Source organism: Haliaeetus albicilla, chromosome Z, assembly GCF_947461875.1.
Source record: "Haliaeetus albicilla chromosome Z, bHalAlb1.1, whole genome shotgun sequence".
Taxonomy (NCBI): Eukaryota; Metazoa; Chordata; class Aves; order Accipitriformes; family Accipitridae; genus Haliaeetus; species Haliaeetus albicilla.
In genome coordinates, this window is record NC_091516.1 from 10365774 (window position 1) to 10386808 (window position 21035).

At 37.2% G+C, this 21035-nt stretch overlaps 1 protein-coding gene across 2 annotated transcripts in view; it reads left to right on the forward strand.

Moving 5' to 3' along the window:
- RGS7BP (regulator of G protein signaling 7 binding protein) overlaps window positions 1-20455 on the forward strand; it is a 44955-nt gene extending 24500 nt beyond the window's left edge. Inside the window, exons 1-5 of one of the 2 annotated variants that reach the window (XM_069777269.1) lie at window positions 2580-2718; window positions 3581-3711; window positions 13174-13321; window positions 16868-16938; window positions 19452-20455. In XM_069777269.1, coding sequence (XP_069633370.1) covers window positions 3648-3711; window positions 13174-13321; window positions 16868-16938; window positions 19452-19543 — 375 coding nt within the window. In that variant the 5' untranslated portion in view covers window positions 2580-2718; window positions 3581-3647 and the 3' untranslated portion in view covers window positions 19544-20455. Of the gene's footprint in view, window positions 1-2579; window positions 2719-3580; window positions 3712-13173; window positions 13322-16867; window positions 16939-19451 lie in introns of those variants that run through there. The other variant, XM_069777268.1, reaches the window with a different exon arrangement.
- Window positions 20456-21035: the final 580 nt, after the last annotated feature.

A 21035-nucleotide genomic window follows, 5' to 3' on the forward strand; every position in this document is an offset into this window, starting at 1 on the left:
TTGCTGTGTTTGGCTAGTTGCTTGTTTGTGCTGTATTTGGTTACATGAATTCTGTAAGGTTACATTTACTCCTGAAACTGCCTCTTACAACAAACATTAGAATCTTATTCTGCTGTAAGATCCATCTAATTTTGTAGTACCTCTTTTACAGAAAATGTTGAAATCATTAGGAGCAGTACATGCAAAATGAAGCACTAGATGCTGGTCTTGAAAATGCTGGTATGATTTAGAAATAACAGTCTACTTCTGAAGAACTGCTCCTGATTTACACTAAAAAAAATTAAATTTATATCTGGGCTATATGTGTTTTATCTTCTTGGGTTAATACCAATATGATTACATTAAAAACCCTTCTTGCCATCTGCCAATTTGAAAAGAAATGCTGTTAAATTTTTGGTTATTTTTTATGCAGAGAGAACAGTCCATTGCTAATCTGCTGAGTGATCACAGATCTAACAGCTGCCAATTCATATAACAAATAGATTGGTTAAAAGTGAAAGAAACAGCAAACACAACTGCAGAGAATGTTAAGATTTAACTCTTGTTAAACCAGGACTAGATACTATGGATTAATGCAAGATAAAAAGTACTGGATACTTAATGCAAGGTAAAAAAGTATAGTATTATAATACACAATGTAGAACTTCTAAGTGTCTGAGGAGTCTGCAATGAAGTACAGTTTTTAAAAAATCAAATTCAGTTTATTCCAAAACAATTTTGTGTGCATGTGTGTCTGTTGTAATGCTGTGTCTTCTACACATAATTTTCAGCATTTCAGAACTAGCATTCTTTATTTTGTTATACTACTTCTTATGCAGTCACTAAAAATATTTATGTTCCTATCCTTTGAAAACAATGTGAGATTTCAGCACAGATCCCTTTCTAGGAAATACATGTTTTTAAATGTATTTAAGGACTTGACTCTGAATAAACAAAAAAAAATCCTGTCAGGTAGCTAATTTTTAAGGAAAATTATTCAGGGTCTTAAGGCTATCAAATGTTTTCTGAGTTGGATTCACTGAGAAGAGGGAGAAATATTATAGGCAGCATCTGAAAAGACATCTTCAGAATATTGGGGGTGAACCATTTTTCTTCTACCACCATAGCTTTATTCTGTATTTATGATAATATGCAGGAAATACCATATCGTGCATGGTATAATTTTTCAGCAAATGCAGACTTCATTTTATAAGTAGAAAAGTAGATGTGGCTTAAGAGAAATGCACTTATTATAGTCTAGCCAAAAGAAATAAAGCTCCTAGGATGGGCAGGTATGTTATCACATGTATGGTATTGCTCCTGAAGTGACACAGACCACAGCAGTTGTAATTTGTACTCCAGTCATTTCCTGCCTTTTTGATGTCTACTTAGTAATATATTGGCAGGTGGGACCAATCTTCCCTTATCCCTTCTGACTAAGTCCAGCATGATTTCTTTTCAATCTTAAGTCTTTTCCAACCTTGTCTTTTTTTCTTTTTTGGCTTCTTTTTTTGCTTGTTTAAGTATTCTTGATAGTACAGGTTACCACTGCTGTGATTCTTACAGTTTTCATTGGCATGTACAAACACTGGTAGTCCTCCTTCATATGTTGTGGAAGCGCTAAGGTTGCTTTTTCCTTGTAGGAACGTTCTTGACAATTCTGTGAAATCTTCATGGTCCCATTTGGTTTCTGATGTGACTTGGAGGGGCGGGAACCCATGAAGACCTTGGAAAACTACACAGTTTCTTCCTCATTAGAGGCAGATTATGGCAAGTCCTTGCATCAAATATTCCTTTGAGATTGCTCCTTTCTCCTACTCACTGAGCTGTATGCATCAGGGCCTACCTTATATTGGCCCTATTCTCTTACCCCAGGATATGACTAAGTATATTCTTCCTTGGTGTCACTGAGATCAGTGGCAGAAGGTGCACACTTTCTAGGCAATGTATGGTCTCCTTTGTTAAAAATAATGGTGAATCTCAAATACAAGAATTAACAGGTTTTAGTATGCAGTAACCATTTGAACTGAACTTCAGTAAGATTGTATCAGCATAAACTAATAGGATTTTCCTTAAAATAGGGGTTTTAAGCTTTGTTCTGGACAAAAGAGCTGGACTTAACATTTTGACTGGACCCTGGATCTAACTATAAATAATGACCTCTTACCTTCGGTCAGAAAGAACCTATTTTACTAGTTTAAATAGACATTGTCTGCTGTAGGTCTCAAAGCCTTTAGCCTAGACTGACATTTAGAAATTTTGACCATAGCAGCCTAATCTAGTGTTGCTGCAAATAATTTATCAGGTAAGTTGCTTTGGTTCCCATGAGGAAATCCACAACTCTACTTTTATTTGATATACAGGAGGGCCTTTTGAAACATCAGTTTAACCACAGGGAATTCAATCACTGTAAAGAATGCTAGTAATCTTTTTACTGTGAAAGCTTCATTTATGTTATTCATAGGCTAGAAATCTGAAAGCATGCTGAAAATTTTTTTTCATTTCTTACCAGTCGTAGTCAGAAATGCCATTAGGTTCAGGTTATTTAGAAAAGCAGGTTCATCTAGTTGTTATAAAATCCAGTTTTGAGGGTTATCTTACCATTTAACATCACTATGAAGCAAACCAATAGCAAGAATGTCTGAACATGAAATGGCTGAAATCCTAACTCTTCAATCTTACCACTTACTGCCCTATTGAAAGTACCTTTGGAAGGAGCATTGGAAACCTAATTGTCAGGTATGACTGGGTAAATCACTTTGTTAGCACTTACAGAAACAGTTAAGTTTGTAAAAAAAGTATGTTTATGCCCATGCAGCCTACAACAGTGAGATTTAATGTCTGATTTTACAGCCAGGCATGACAATTTGTTCCTGGATCTTTTCTTAGTGGCCTAAGCAATTAATTGGAGGTGTAGGATTACTCTTGATTTCAATTTTTGTTTTCAAGATTGTTACTACTTTTCTGAAAAAATTCTTGAACCTCCCATTCTCCTCACAGTGCAGTACCACATGACTACTGATTTAAACACAGGGAGAAAGAAATTCAGGCAGAAACTATAGAACCAAAAGACTACAACTGACTTGTTTCTGATGAGAGTGTCTTCAAAGTAGGGTTGATTATGCCTGATCCAGGATTTGTAACCTGAACAGTGACAGTGAAAGTGGCCCTGCAATCTCCTGCACCTGCACCAGGACCAAGGGTGACTGAAACTGGATGGCAAAAGTTTCAATCTACCAGAAAACACTTATCCAAAGCTTCAATCATCCAGAAAACACTTATCCAAAGCTTTTAAAAAGGAGAAAACATCTCAGTCACTTATCTACCCCTTTTCCAAAAACATGCGGAGTAGAAAATAAGGACATGCAATCTTACCAAAGACAACCCAAATTTAGCTGTTTTAAGCCTAGAACTTTATAGAGCTAAAGAAGTGTTTGTAAATACAGTTTGGTAGAAACAAGTTTTTTATCATATACATGTAGCTTAATAGTTTATGAAGTAGATTATGATGTGGTTGCTTGCAACAGTAGGGAAGTGGATTTGATGACCCTCACGTCCTTCCAGTCCCATTCCTAACTAAATTTTCTCTCTTTTACTGCAGCCCAGAAGATGGTGAGATTCATCCTGAAATCTGTAGACTATACATCCAGTTGCAGTGTTGCTTAGAAATGTACACAACAGAAATGCTTAAGTCCATATGTCTGCTAGGATCACTGCAGTTTCATCGGAAAGGTATTGAATTGCACAAATATACAGATGCTGATTTTAAAAAAAAAAAAAACAGTCTTTTGGAGCATGCATGGGTATTCATGAAAGACAAAGCACCAAACTGTAAAATGAACTATACCACTGCAGCTTTTCAGCTACTGAAAAAAAAAGCTGTATTTCTGTTTCATTATCATGATTCTTACAGAAGTGTGCCATATCAGGCATGTATCACTAACGTCCTTGCAGTTTAGAAGTCTGAATTTTTTCTTAGAAGAGTGGTCCTAAAATTTTAGCTATTGTTCATCAGATCAGTGGGCAAATTATCTTTTAGTCATTTTATTAGAGGTATTTGTTGAGTGTAACATTTGAGGGCAAGTGTTTGGTGGAGCAATATGGCATAGTTTTAGTACTAAACTGATCCTTTACTATCCCTGTTATTTATCCAACAATGCCAGTTTATAGCAAAAGATGGATAAATATGGTTAAAAAGCTGCCCACCTTTATAAAACTAGATACTAGATTCAGAACTGAAATCTTGTTTCAATGAAAATGCATCTCTAATGATTTCATATTTGATTAGCCACCTATTGGAAGGAAGATGTAGAAATCCAGATAAATTAGTGCATAGGTTACCTAGTAACCTCATTACTCAGTGATGGCACACACTGAGTGTAACTTTGGCTGTGCTGATTGTAACTACTCTTTCCCCAGATAATATCTCAGCAGAATATACTAGGTAAAAACAAGACAAAGTTCTGTAAGGAACTGTAAAGAAGGTTTTGTAACGAACCTTATGAATTTCCTGTCATGCTGAAAGATCCTGTAAAGATTTTTCACATCTAGCTATAGGATTCAGCTAAAGCCAGTGATATTTTTATTAAGAAAGTAAGAATTAGAGGTTTATAACTGATCAATTGAGCTTCTCAGTGATTTTCTCAAGTCAAAAAGAAATCTATAAAATAGGAAGGGACAGAATTAACAGAGCCATCATATAAGAAGATGCCAGAAGATGCTAAAATGAATCATCATTTTTTAAGACAGATTGTACTATATTTCCTAGCATTGGCTACAGTTGTCAAACCACCTTCTGTAATTGCAGAAAGAAAGTAGCTTGAGGTGACCTGAGTAACCCCGATATGTCTTGTCTCTCCCTTTTGCCTCTGAATGGAGTCTACATTAATAACCTAAACTAAACATTAAACTGTTAGAAGTCTGAAGTTGGATAAGATGAATTACAGCATTATAGTATGGGCCAGCTTAGTTCCTATCTGGCAGTATTTTTGATGTGCATTGGTTCCTCATCTCACCATAGAGAAAGCCATGGTAGCTGTTCTGCCATTGCTAAATAGAGTAATTTTTGTCCTGTATCCATACAGAGATAACCACAGTAATTTGGCTCCAAGTTTCTGTGACATTCTTTGAGAAAAATTCATAATAGGCAAAAAAATTATATAATCACGGGGATACAAATAATTTGAATTTTGGAACTCAGCCAATAGAATATTGCTCTTGTATATTAAATACTTAGTATTTACAACAGCTAGAAGTATTGTAAAGGCATCAAGCAACAAGGGAAATTGCAATTACATGTTAAGTATTTTTTCCCAGTGAAGGTATACCATACCGTATACCGTGAACATATACCATAACAGGCACCCAAACAGCCTGTGAAATCTCCATCCTTGGAGATACTGTTAACTCAAATAGCCCTGAGCAATTTGATGCAAGTTGGCCCTGCTTTAAGTAGGGTGTCAGACTAGATGATCTTGCAACCTATTTATTCTATGTTCTGCTGAAGCATGCTATTTTCCAAGGAGTAGAATGAACCCATACCTTTTTTCAATTTCTTCACTTACGGAGAATGGTACTGCAGTGTTGGCAAATTTACCTCTAGGAATGAAAGAGCTGGTAATTTCACCATTACAAAATATATTGTGCTGTTGCTTTTTTACTATATACTAAGTATATAATATATAAAAAGTATATAGCTTTTTTACTTTTTCATCTGTTCAGTTTTTTATCAGTTTTTCACCACCTGAGTGACCATATTATAAAAAACCAAACCTGTTTTCCTTGTGTATGAAGAGTACTACCCTTAGAAGCTTTGCTTAATTCATAAATAGGCATCTGATGTTCTTGCTATGTCTTAAAGCTCATTTTTGAAGGTAATATTTTCCATTTGAATGTAGTATTTCCATTTTCTAGTCCTCTTACCTCTTTGTTAGTTTTTTAAATCTCCATGAGATTTCACCAGTTTATGTTCTTACTTGGGAGCCAACAGAGATTCAAGTAGAAAGACATTCAGGCTATTCTCAGCAACCTGCAGCTAATAAATAATAATGTGGGTACTGGTATCTTGATCAGACATTATCAAACAAACTATAGAAGTGATAAAGCTAAGCCAGTGGGCTGATACTGATGCTTTTTTCCCAAAAGAAACTCAGCCAATGTTCCCTACTAGGAAACAAATGCTCTTTAATGAAACACCACACTACAATGTGAAGGGCTGAGCTCTGGGTATTTTCACTGTCTTTTGCAGCACTGATCTTCTCATCTCTCCTTATCTTTCTGTTCTACTGAACAAACATTCCTATATAAACTATATAGTATATATCAAGCTTCCTGTACAGAAATTCTTGCATATTTACAGTGCTTTAAATGAACTTACTACTGTCATACAACCTCTGCTAGAAAAGTCAGATAGCCTGTTATTTCTTTAAGATGTAACAGTCACGGTGTGGCCAAAAGCCATAAATATTTCCAGCTCTGTTACACAGTAAGCAAACTGAGGTAAGTGCTCTCTAATAAATTTTTTTCTAAGACACATACACCACAAAAGCCCAGTGTTGAAAATACATTGTGATTGCAAAATTCAACATTCAGGAAATTTGCAAAGGACACAATGAAACATGCCCAAGTAGCCTTGATTCAAGCTTTTTGTAGTTACTAAGTCTTTGGTTCCCTGATGATATATTTTATTACTCCTCCTTTTCACAATCCCAAGAGTCCTGGCTAACTAATACACATGTAAATATTTACTTGGGCATACGTCTTCCTTCTATCCTAATTGTTCAGTGGCATACATTGTATTTATTGCACACAATTCTGTTCTAAAGGCAGAATCCTTCTGTTCATCAGACCTTTCTCAGTAACTCATACAGTGATGGAAGTGTCTTCAGAACTGCCTTGAGTAGCCGGGTAGTAGCAATTTTTGCCACTGTAAAGAAGGAACAAAGAGAGATTAAGCTAAAGATTGCTAATCTAGAATCTGAGATTGCAACATACTTTATCCAGTGCTGTATGTGTTTGTAGAGTAATTTTCCACTAGTTTCATTTGCAGCTGAGTGCAAAGAGTCTCTGGGCTGAGCAACCAGACAATTAGAAATACTTTGTCAATAACTATTTTGAGGATCTGGGTTTAAGCAACTTCGATAGGATCACATGAAAATTTTGGGTATGTATGGAGTCCAGTTTTCAGGGCCGCACTGGGAGAAACTCTCCTGTGCCTTCCTGCAGTCCCTAACATGATGTCTTTAAGGATTTTGCTGTCCCTTCTGTCATAGCAAATACCTATTGGGGGTGACTATAGCAACTACCTATTGGGGGGATGGCAAGTATGGCAGATGGTAGCTCATGTTCCAGCTTTTCTAGGAAATCTGCTGAAACTTCTTACTGCATTTGTTCACCTAGTTTTCTTCTGCATCATTATCACACTCTGGCAGAACTTCTCTGGATAGAATCATCTTTCCCAGACTTTGTCAAGCAACAGATGAGTTCACTCACCCAGGACCTGCAGCTTCTCCCCCGTCATGGTTTTGCTTTATTTGTTCCATTCCATCATTTGAATTATATAGCTTTGTGCCTTAGGGAGCAGCGTCAAACACAGTTCTTAAACCTAGTAATACTTTTTAAAATTTGAATTAGAGTTTCATGGAAAGTAAGATATTCTGAAAGAGCTTAGGTACTGTGTTTACAAAGTGGAAGTGTTTACAAAATTCAGCTCTAATTCCTTTAAATGTTGTATGTCTACTTTATCAACATTGCATGTTCCCAACATTGACTATTCCTTTGGTTAAAGAAACATCCTGGCTTAGCTAGCAAGGTCTTAGAAGAAGTAGTTGACATAATATCTGTCCATGGAAGCTGCTGGAAGCTGCTGGATTTGGATCCTTTTTCCAAATTAATACTGAGGTTGTCACGGTCCCACATTGAGAAAACCCAGAACTGCCTCAGAGTTCTTAAGTACACTTCAGCATACATTGCTGTATGCAGCCACAAATATTTTGGGGTCAAAGGTTCTCATTCATACTTTATAAAGAACTTCATTGCATTTTTAATATGTAAATATAACAGATAAAAGAGCTTTCCTGATTCATATATCCACAAGAATAATATATTCCTTTCACTGTTAGGAACTGTAAAATACTATTATTATCATTGGATCATTACAGCTTGTGACCGTGGAAGTGCACATTACCGAAGTTTAATGTCTATACATGTTTACATAGAAACCATTCATTTCTGGGGATCATCTACAAATATAATTGACTTGTTTGGTTATATAATTACATATATTAGAAAATATTTTTTAAAACTTTAAGTTGCAGATTGCAATCATTGTATTAGCTAGCTATGCAGCATTTGAGCATGGCACTCATTTTAATAATTAAGGGAGTAAGCCTATATAACAAATCAAAGGCAAAAGGGGACAGTTAAAATGAACTGGAGGTGTTTTCCAGAGTTCAAAATACACTGTAAAAAGTTAAAGCTACTTTGTCAAAGTACAAGGTTTGAAACTGGTAGCCATTTATGCTGAGTTTGAATAAAATAAGCCACTGCTCATGAATAGTTATAAGAATATATTATTCTTATGTTCCAGAATCAGTTCAACCTGCTATATTGTTTGTAACTTGTTGAAAAAGAAGCATACATACATGGAGAGGTAATTCGTGCTGTCAGTTATTTGCACATAGCTCTAGTCATTTTAATAGAATTTGAATATCTATGGAAAAAATTAGTCCAGGATACCTTAGATTCACAGACTTATACAGTTTCTTGTATGAAATGGTCTCAAAGTCTTATATTTTCCTGTGTCTTTTTTTCTAAATTTATGTTTATACATGAATAATTTCTCAGAATAAGATGCAAAATACTTTAATGCTTATAACCTACATATTGTTTATTCTTACTACATGCCTATTTGGAAGCCCTGAAGAAAAAATTACATTTCTGTCACTGTAATTGAGATCTGTGGGCCCCATATGATTTGTATAAACATAGCTGAGGGCAAAATGATACCAACACTAACCAAAGTGGTAGGTACCTGAATACTTAGGTAAAAAAGAGAAGAATTCTTACAGGAAAATTATGTGTGCATACTATGGACAGAAAACATTAGGCTTTTGTGATGTTAAATCAGACTGAACTCACTCCTGCATTGTTGGTACATCAGAAGATACCAAATCTCAGATGAGTGTGTGTCATGTACCATACAAGAAGTTCATAGCATAATTGTTGTTTTTCCAGTATGTGTTTTGTGATAACAGCATACTTCCTTAAAATGGTACCTAAAAGCCTGTGGTAGTTTATATTACAGATTACAAAAATAAACCCTCAAGTCAGTGAAGGGATTTTTATTTTATTTGGCTTTGTTTAAATTACATGTTATTGAGTTTTGAAGGAGAAAGGAAGGATTGTTTAAAGGATGTGCTACAATTTCAGCATTCTTTTTAAAGAATGGTAGATATATGTAATTACTTCACATATTACTTACACAAGAGGTATGAGATGTGAGAGAAGAGAAACACAGAGGTGTGGAGAAACAAGCACTTAAAAAATCCAGAGAATCACCCATTCTCATGTGGATACTGTGAAGAGGCCAAAATGAATATAATAAAAACAGGCATGGAAGGAGGAAAACACAACTTCTGCCACAGACTTGTTGTTCCTATTACATTTTCCTTAATAATAATATTTCCAGTGAGACAACCTCTGAGTTCTGCAGGTCCCAAGTGTAAGTAAGGAATGAAGCTCATCAGGCTGTTAGCCATATTTGCCACATTTCTGTTTTACTTCCTACATGATTCTTTCCTATTCCCCTTTTTATGTTCTCCTTTTCATGTACTTTAGCTGTGATCTAAGCTTGTGTATTCATCCTTAATTGCCAGGTTAGAAGTGTGATGCAAATGCTGCCGTCTTCTTGAGAGGGGTTCTCTCGGCTTTGAAATTCTGTTATTCCCCTCAAAGATCTTTCAAATTCAACTGCAGTGAAATCTAACTAGCTCTGAGGGACTTATAGTAGATGTTTTTTTCATGATGTAAGTTTCACTGCGAAGTAGGTGATGACTAAGAGTAGGTGCGTAGGGTAGCATGGTGCAAACACAAAGGTGACCACAGAAGCAGGAGGGAGCGCAACAGGCGAGACGCATAAGCACAGTGGTCACAAATGATGTGTGTAACCTTACTGAACTGATCATTTTCTACCCTCTTTTTTATCCTCACTCAAGTTTGATCTTCAGCATTATTTAATTCAGTGAATTTAATTTCATACCAAAGGCATTTTCTGCTTCTTAAAGTAAAAAAAAATAAGCTGAATTAGAGGCTAGAAGACAAAGAATATATCACACCTTATACTAAAATTGCACAGTAAAAAAAGAGCTTCTGTCTAGTCAACTGGCAAGAACAGCAAGTGTATGTGGATACCTCTGGCAACACTGTGTGCATGATCAAACTCCAACTGGAATTAATGAAAGTCTTTCCACTGACTAAATTGAAAGTAAAATTTAGGGTGCATATCCCTATTTTAAGAACATATAATACAAAAGATACCCTTACCACCACTAGAAGGATGAGAAGATTAAAGAGCTTTTGTTTCTCTACAGGCTGTGCTATGTAGTAGAAATGTTAAGCCTGAGTCATATACATTATTCAAGCAAAGCCTTTATTATTAGCTGACTCTTTAACTGTTTTTGAGTGATTGAGCAGATGCTCTGAAATACAAGAAAGGCTTCATGAATTGTTCACAATATAACAGAATTACTGGTAAAGAGCTCTTCTCAGTTGAAAAGAAATCTGTGCCGTTCATTCTGCTAAATCTGCAAGAGCTTGCGTTTGTGCTAACAAAAAGAACATTACAGTGCTTCTGTTCTCAAGTTGTGAAAAAGAACCTTTACTGTTATTTCATCTAGTATTGTTATTGTTTCCATTGAAACACCTTCCAAATCTCTGAAGGATGCATCTACAGACAGGGTTGTTCTTGACAGCATGTCACCAAAAGTCAGGTCACATCTCCAACATAACACTTCAAAATAATGGGAGAATTAGCTAATACCCAGTTCCAGCAGTAACACCTTGTGGTATCGGTGGCAAATTAGATGGTTTCCCTGGGGCAACCATCTTTTACAAAGAAGCTTTAAGTGACATATTGGTAACAGTATGTTGTGTTATGGGCTTCTTGTAATGGGAAAAATAATGAATAATGAAGCTTGCACAAGTGAACAATTTAAATTGTGCAATATGAACTACCTTAAAATAACAGCATAAGCTGCAGTTAAGAACTAGAAAAATTTGAAAGCTATACCTACAGGGTGATACAGAGTAAAACATATAGTCTGGGAAGTAGGCTTAGACTGGTGTACCACAAGCAACTGAGTCAGGGTAATAGCTTGTTACCACCAGAATGATCTTGATCCCTTCCTCTCTATCTCCCCACCCTTATCATGCCTTCACTTCTTCCTCCCTTCCACTGCTTCTAGCCATATGATCATTCTCTTCCTCTGGCGCTTGCTCTCAAACATGTAAGGTTCTTTACTGACCTGACAAATCACTGCAACATCATAAAACTTCACATTTTATTTTTCCTTTTACTGAGGTAATCTTGTACTATTTGATGGGTTAAAGTGGTTCACAGAGGCATCTGGCAAAGCACAAGTTAGCAGTGGATGCCAAAAGAAGCAGCAGAGAAAGGACACAGGACATCATTCTTTTATAGATGGTAAACTTGTTATGTCAGGTCATGCAATCTCTTGGAATCATAGTTAGATGACTTAGTTGGGAGGGAAGCAGAGAAAAGGGTTTCCTGCTGACTTTAAAAAGTAATGAAAACATTAAACTTATTATTATCTTCTGTGGTAAGTAATGTCTAGTTTGACATTCTGACAAGTAGCCAAGAATACTTTTTTTCAGTAGAAGAATAATTTACCAGAATACAACAGTTTAGAGAACCTGCCCAAAAAGAGTTTGTTAAGATCCAGGAATTTCTAGTTTTAAAAAAACAAGGTTACATTCCTGATAGTAGGAATACTTATTTGTGATGTGGAAGACCAATATAGCATGGTCTGCAGCCTTGGCCTCTAGTGTCCCAGGAAAATGGGCAAAATGACTACTACTCTATTAGCTGTTCTTGTTATTCCTGTTCTTTGTGAAACCTTATAGGAACTACTCAGGTTTGTCCTGATGTGAAAACTTTTCAAATTGCAAAAATTGTGAGATGAAAAAGTATTTCCTACTCAACTCCTCACACCACTGGTTTAAAATTGACATTTTTTAATCTATTTTTAGAAAGTTTTATTTGTTTCATTCTGAGATTGTTTACTCCATTTCATGAGAGAACTGAGGGGGAAAAACTTTAACTTCTCAGTAAAATATCTGGGAGGCACTCCAATTTGAATGTTCTCATTTAAATGTACTTGGTGCCAGGACTGTGCTTGCCACTACAGAAAAGGAGGACCATCAGACAGTCCACAAGAGGTTTGCAAGGATACCAAAAAATCCCACCAGTACTCAACTCTCTTGCATGCTCCACTATCATGGTCCACATCCTTTATCCCGTTCTCTCCCTGACAAAAGCCCTGGCAGATCTGTCATGAAGCCCCCATTCAATTCCAACACTGCATTTCATTTTCATATAGTGAGCATGAATTAGGCAAGTGTAAACATGGAAATTCAGAATATAATGCGTGTTGGGCTGTGAGTGGTGGCAGCTATGTATTGCTTTTAAAATCACCAAGTACAAAACTGCACATTTTTGTCTTTTGTTTTCCCTCAGTATTGCTGCGATACTAAGAGACACGAATTGCAATGTTCTTTTTGTCAAAGTTTTTCAAGTTGCTTTCAGAATGTGTGCTGTAGTTTCCTTACTTATTTTGTTCTGTTTTGTCCTCTGGCTCTTATTTTGTGTCACATGTGAGCCACTGGAATTTAACTGAAACCCTTCATAATGCTATGTAAAATTCTAAGCTCCACACATGCCTGCATGGGACTTCTCTTAGTTTTGTTTGGTAGGAGTAACATATAGCAGCACTCTTGATTAGCAGATTGGTGTGGTCTGCTCTCTTTCTGAACAGTTCTTACTCAGAGTTTGCATTCACCACTCAATCTCTTCATTTATACTGTGCAACATGAATTATATCAAGATCAATTATATATCCGAGTATACATTTAATTAATAAGTAATACAGATATATGTTTTGTTGAAATATTTTAAAGGAAAAGAACCTTGTGCCCCACCCAAGATCCTAGATACTAAAGTGGAGGAGAGTTCCGAAGTACCTATTTTAGAAGACACATCATCATCACCAACAGATATTCAACAGCATTTATGGCAGGTTTCCACAGACATGGAAAACACTGAAAGGTATGTGTAGCACTTCATTCCTAAACAAAACAAACTTCTGTCTGGGGTTTATTTAGTCTTTTCCAATTAGGCAGCCGGTGTTGCCACTATAAAAGGTATTAGTAAATTAAATAACCTGTTAACTTTTCTGTTACATTTAACATATCTGAGAGCAACTCGTAAAAGAAGGGCAGAGACAAGTGACATCCTTAATTAGGCTAATTACCAGAGGGTAATTGTCAAAACAAAGGGTGGGAAATGATGTTGCTAGTGGGCCAGGTTCTCTAAAACAGGCAGCTTTTTTCTCCTCTTGAGTGGTTTCTGATTTTCTACCTGAAATCTGCTGGCCTGCAGTTCTGCATTTATAAATGGAAAGCACAGAATCTAGTTCATTTCAGTTGTTTCTGCCCATACTTATGAATGTGGAAGCCTTGGGAGGGGAACATCATCCATAGGTTTGTCAAAGTAGACTTCTCTTACCCTCTTAACTATGCAGTTGAAAGACAAAAAATGAGACCCTTTAGTAGAGAGTAATCCTGATGGCCAACGTTTCTTTGCAAAAAATACCTATTTTGATGGCTTTGTATATTAAGCTGCTGATGATATTTTAATGGTTATCATGTTTGTTTATGTAAAATGAAGCTCTGTTCTACTGAGAAAGTAACTTGGAGAATAAAACTGATCAATGTCTTATTAGTCATGCTGCTTCATTTCTAAGAACCATTTTATATGTAGATGAATGAGGCAAGATCACATTGTTTTTAAATCCTGAAAGCCTTAAGACATTAGAAGGCTGCAGGCAAAGTTGCTCGTCTGTCATCTATCTGTAAAACAGGAACCTTTTTGCAACTTCTGGCCTCTCTCAAAACATATCCAAATGTAACTTGCTTTGTGAGTTGATACTTTGTTGTCATATTTTCCACCTTCTGTCTTTCAGAAAATTTCATGCCAGAGTCCTCCTAAGAGGGGTGAGAATGATAGCCCTGATTCTAAAATTTTCACTCAATGTGCAGGGAGCTTAAGTGTCATGGATTAGCTACATGTATTATAATTTCCTTCTGAACAACGAAACGCATTCATGGCACAAGCTACAAAATGCTGATAAGGGGTACTAAGTTGACATTAGTACTAGCTTGTGCTAATTTTAAGGCATACTGTGTATTTTGCCACTAGGATCACATTGTGCCCACCAACTCATTTAATATGGGATACTCCAGAGCCAGGATAGATCACAAAGTTGGACCAGATGCAACTAGTTACTATCAGACTGGCTTAAAAGTACTCCCTTATTAAATCTACTGCCATTTATTTTGGTATGCATCTTCTGATACATGTATGGGAATGAAATGCTTGCCCAATAAGTTTTTGTATTTATTGCTCCATTATTTCAGCATATGAAGTCATAGAAACATAGAATCGTTTATGTTGGAAAAGACCTTTAAGATCATCGAGTCCAACTGTTAACCTAGCACTGCCAAGTCCACCACAAAACCATGTCCCTAGATGCTACATCTACATATCTTTTAAATACCTCCAGGGATGGTCACTCAAACACTTCCCTGAGTAGCCTGGTCCAATACCTGACAACCCCTTCAGTGGAGGAATTTTTCTTAACAGCCAATCTAAATGTCCCCTGCAACAACTTGAGGCCATTTCCTCTTGTCCTATCACTCCCTATTGTTATTTGGGAGAAAAGACCAACACCCACCTCGTTACAACCTCCTTTCAGGTAGTTGTAGAGAGCGATAAGGTCTCCCCTCAGCCTCCTTTTCTCCAGGCTAAACAACCCCAGTTCCCTCAGCCACTCCTCACAGGACTTGTTCTCTAGACCCAACAGTTTCATTGCCCTTCTTTGGATGTGCTCCGGCACCTCAGTGTCTTTTCTGTAGTGAGGGGCCCAAAACTGAACACAGTACTCGAGGTGCAACCTCACCAGTGCCCAGTACAGGGGAACAATCAATTCCCTGCTCCTGCAGGCCACACTATTTCTGATACAGGCCGGGATGCTGTTGACCTTCCTGGGCACACTGCTGGCTCATATTCAGCCGGCTGTCGACCAACACCCCCAGGTCCTTTTCCGCCAGGCAGCTTTCCAGCCACTCTTCCCCCAGCCTGTAGCACTGCATGGGGTTGCTGTGGCCCAAGTGCAGGACCCAGCACCTGGCCTTGCTGAACCTCATACAATTGACCTCAGCCCATCGATCCAGCCTGTCCAGATCCCTCTGTAGAACCTTTATACTGTCAAGCAGATCAATGCTCCCGCCCAGCTTGGTGTCATCTGCGAACTTACTGAGGGTGCACTCGATCCACTTGTCCAGATCATTGATAAAGATACTAAACAGAACTGGCCCCAATACTAAGTCCTGGGGACCACCACTAGTGACTGGCCACCAACTGGATTTAACTTCATTCACCACCACTCTTTGGGGTCAGCTATCCAGCCAGTTTTTTACCCAGCAAAGAGTACACCCTTCCAAGCCATGAGCAGCCAGTCTCTCCAGGAGAATGCTGTGGGAAACATGACAAAGGCTTTACTAAAGTCCAGGTAAACAACATCCACAGCCTTTCCCTCATCCATTAAGTGGGTCATCTTGTCATAGAAGGAGATCAGGTTGGTCAAGCAGGACCTGCCTTTCATAAAACCATGCTGACTGGGTCAATCACCTGGTTGTCCTGTACATGTCGCATGATGGCACTCAAGATGATCTGCTCCATAAACTTCCCCAGCACCAAGGTCAGACTGACAGGCCTGTAGTTCCCTGGATCCTCCTTCTGGCCCACCTTAATGATGACTGCCATATTTGCTAATTTAAGAAGTTAAAAACTTTTAGAATTATAGAATGGTTTCAGTTGAAAGGGACCTTAAAGATCATCTAGTTCCAACCCCCCTGCCATGGGCAGGGACACCTTCCACTGGACCAGGTTGCTTAAAGCCCCATCCAGCCTGGCCTTGAACACTTCCAGGGATGGGACATCCACAGCCTCTTTGGCAACCTCTTCCAGTGCCTCACCACCCTCACAGTGAAGAACTTCTTCCTTATATCTTATCTAAATCTACCCTCTTTCAGTTTAAAACCATTACCCCATGTCCTCTTGGTAGATGCCCTTGTAAAAAGTCCCTCTTGGCTTTCTTTGAAGCCCCTTTAGGTACTGAAAGGCTGCTATAACGTCTCCCTGGAGCCTTCCTTTCTCCACACTGAACAACCCCAACTCTCTCAGCCTTTCTTCGTAGGGAAGGTTCTCCAGCCCCCTGATGATCTTTGTGGCCCTCCTCTGGATCCACTCAAGCAGGTCCGTGTCTTTCTTATTTTGGGGGCCCCAGAGCTGGATGCAGTACTCCAGGTGGGGGTCTCACCAGAGCGGAGTAGAGGGGCAGAATCACCTCTCTCAACCTGCTTATGATGTTTCTTTTGGTGCAGCCCAGGATACAGTTGGCTTTCTGGGCTGCAAATGCACATTGCCTGGTCATCTTGAGCTTCTTGTCAACCATAAAGCTATACTGTAAGCCATTGCCCATAGAATTCAACTGCTGTTCTATTGTATCTCTTTCAACTTTTTTTTCCACAGAGATATGAGAGAAATGAAAAACCTTTTAAGTAAACTCAGGGAGACTATGCCCTTACCACTGAAAAATCAAGGTATGTTTTCTATTTTCTTCATGTGAGGAAAATGAAGATAATTAAAGGGTTTGCCTTCCATTAGATCAAAAAAATCTAGGGTTTTTTTCTAGACATTACAAAAAGAAAAATCTAGGTGAAGTCTCTTCCCTACTGATTCAGTGAGCCAGAATTGAGTATGTGAACTTTGGCCTCTTGCATTTCACATGAGGCATTCTGGAATTTTATAGATATGATATCTATAGATAAAATAATAGACTTTCCCTGGTGACATGAAGGCAGCAGCACAACTCATTCCCTGTGTCAGGGGGCTTTCTTTTTCAAAGGTAATAAAGGTTTAAATTGCAGAGACTGACAAGGATCCTACTGAGTGATGGGGTTTGCTTTACCCCTACAAGGCTTGTAGCTTCTGTGACATGACACCGACTCTATGCAGAAAGGATACTTGCCTTGAATCTGCTAACAGCCTGCTTTTCCCAGTAGCCAGCTATAAGGCACCCCATACAAATGTATGGGGGTGCAGGTTCTCCATCCTATGCATGTATTTAACAATAGGCCTTCATTTTGTGGCCCAGCAGTGTTAAATATTCCACATCTACAGGGACTCTCTTCCTTCATGCGAACAACATCAAAAAGATAATAATTTTCCTTTTTGATTTCTTCTTGACTATGTGTATTTCTTAAATGCTGTGAGTCTTTGCACAGTGGCAGCTGATGAAGTATGCCTAATGTGTCCCAAATCTTGTCCCACGTAACTAAGCATTCTAGCATTCATCGTAGTATGGTAAGAGATGAATATAGAATGGGTGAATTCATTATACAATTTAAGAGTTTATGGCAGGATTTGCTTGATGCAAAATTATGTGAAAGGAGAAAGGGAATTGCTTATGATACATGATACAGATGTGCCATTGTAAAAACTGGAAAAATGCCATGAAAACTATGCCTAGCCTAGAAGAAAGAAGCGTTGTGGAAATAAGGAAAGAAAAGACAAATTTGGGGGATATAAAGCACATAGAAACTTGAACTCAGAACAGAGATGAAGGCATACAGAATTCTTTCCTGCTGTCTGGTGTCTACACTGCCCTTCAACACTGGTGAGAAAATCACTGATCACCTGTGCAGCAGGATGGGAAACGTGTCAGCTGGAGTTTAAAAGCTGAGACGTGCCCAAGGATCAGGTAATCACAAATGGTGTTTTTGCAGCTCCCACAGACTCCAGCTGTGATCATAGTTTACAGATGACTTCTGAGAATGGATGCCTCAGGAATGGACAGTCATACTCATTATTCATACAGCACTTACTTAAAATTTTTGAAGTATTCCAAGACCTTTAATTAATTATAGATAGATAACAGTATAAGTAAATAGAACAAAGAAACAACATTACAGGTAATTAATATGGTCTGGACTGTATATGACTTACAAGCACTGTTTAAGAGAATGATTATGAGATGAATAAATGTCATTGAATAAGTTGATCTTTACAAGACCTGATCCTGGTTTCAGTAAATGAGTGTTTTGCTGTTGATTTCAGTGGCTTCAGTGACAGCCAGAACAGAGTTAAGATTGCAGGCCCACAAAAGCTTTACATAATGTTACTGGTGGCTCACAGACCTGTTTTTTTGTATGGAATTCTCCTAAGTGACAGCAGGAAGGTTACTATGATAGGAAATTGAGTTGATGTGGCTCATAAGCTTCAGTCACAATATTAAGTGATGTCTTACCTTTATAGTTAAGTGTTTGTTTTACAGTAGTGTCTAAAGCCTACAATCAAAACTAGGACCCTGATGTAACCAGAATAGGAACATAATGAGGCATAGCTCTTAGCCTGAAACCATGCCTGAAGATGGCTCAAATTCAAAGTGAATTCTAAAGATTTTGCAAGATATCTCACTGACAGTGCATGAGTTAATATAAGTATAGGCACTACTATATACATTTAATATGAATTTAAAAGGAAATAAATAAAAGGTAGAAAGCTAACCAGAAACAGGGTGAGCATATTGTGCTAACTTTGCCAGATAAGTGCTTTTTCTCTTGATGTGCCAAGATGTTCCAGTGTTGCAGTTTTAAATGGAAATTCCCCGATGTGCACAAATGGCCACCCAATAATGGGGTTTTTTTTAAAGTTTAAATTAAGACAGAATTTAACCTTAGGATCGACATTTCAAACTTGCATGTCTGCAAGATCTCAAGCTACTTTAGGTTTTATTTGGGACCCTAACATCATTCATCCATGCAGGATTATTGTGTCTTAGGTCTCCCAGTACTGGAGGTGCAATTTAATTGAGGTTTCATCACTGAACTGGTATTCTTGCCAAAATTTCTGTTGTATTATCATGGAGATCATGATAATTGTCATTGTAAGACTCTTAGATACAAAATTCATGTTATTATTTACTCTATGCCTAGAACAATGGGATCTGTTACTTGATCATGTAGGTGCTGTTAGGACACATAAATGATAAAAACTCTTCTCTGTGTGTGCATGTGTACATGCTTGTATTAAAATGTGGGTTTTTTCATCACAGATGATAGCAGCCTCCTAAACTTGACTCCTTATCCATTGGTAAGAAGACGGAAGCGAAGATTCTTTGGACTGTGTTGTCTTGTCTCAAGTTAGAAGATTAAGCACAGAAGCACCAAGAAAATCTTAACTTTGATTAAACCACTATTATTTGACCACTGAAAAGACAAACATTGCTACTGTTGATTATAAAGTACATTTTCTACACTAGTCTATTCCTTTTTTTCTGCTCCATCCCTCTTCTCAAAATAAGGGTTTTAATAGTTTAAAGTTATGGTGGTCAAAAACCAGCTGTGGAATAGATCTAGTATAACTAAGAATGTTTTTAAAACTTTTAAGAGTATGTTTTGCATGCTTACTTTCAACCACTCAGAAAAAAGACACATGAATTATGGTTAATAGATAATTTTAAAGTTTTTTTTCTTGTTTGAACTGCAGCTAAAAAGTTTGTGCATAGTACAGTACTCTTATTAGTATCATATTAAAATACTTCATCATATTCTAACAGTCTTTCAGCATAGAAAACTATTTAATGGCAAAAGCATTGAAGTTCTAAAACATTTAAACAATATTATAACAGAATTTGCACAAAATCTCCAGCTGCTTTTTGTGCTCTCATTCATATTTAGTCTTCCACTATATCTCAATTTAAAAGCTTCATAGAAAAATATCTTAATTTATGATACACAAACCATATATGAAAATATTTAGTACTTGTAAATACAGAGAAATCATAGTATCTACATACTGTATAATGCATAGAAGCAACAGATTTCCTTTTAAGCTGATAGTATCTCTACAGGCTTTTGGAAAAAAAAAAATAATTTATTAAAAGGTGTATTAAACAATGTAAAACACAACACCAACCCATTTTGTTTCCAACAGAATTCAAAGCATGGTGTCTGCATATCACTAAGTATTAACTCTTATAGGGCATGCCAGAATTATCTCAGACTGTAAGATATTAAATGTTTTACATTGTTAATAAAGTTTTTTATTTAAATTAAATGTTGTCTTGTTTCTAATTATTTTGCTAGACTATGACTTTTTTTTCTAATTTTGTTGTCAGAGTACTACACAAAGTTTTGATAATTTTTCCATTTCAAGAAGTATGTTTACAAAGACAGATAAAAAATTATGATCAATATATAAATGCTAAAATGACAACTAGTAGCAGCAGTAGATATGAATAAGTCAGACTCATTGTACTGATATTTCAGGATGATAGGCAAGACACCAGAAGTAAACATGTGCTAGACTGCAATGCTATGAAACCCATAACAATCTGTAACTACTGTATAGAGCAGGTCACTGTACCCTTGTAGTCAGTAATACATGAGGAAGGTGACTATGAGCTCTTCTGCTATTTGACCATGACCCAGTATGTCAACAGGAGCCAAATTCCTTCTTACTGTGTAAGGGTCTAGTGGTGGATAAGGAGTTATTGTTTTCCTTGTCACAGGAAAGACCCATATAGTTAAATACTCTGTGGTTTTTTGGTAGGATATTAGTACACTCCCCTAAGCAGTTTGTTAGGGATAGCTATTCACTGAACTGTATCTGGCAGCTGCGAAGTTTGATCTGACTG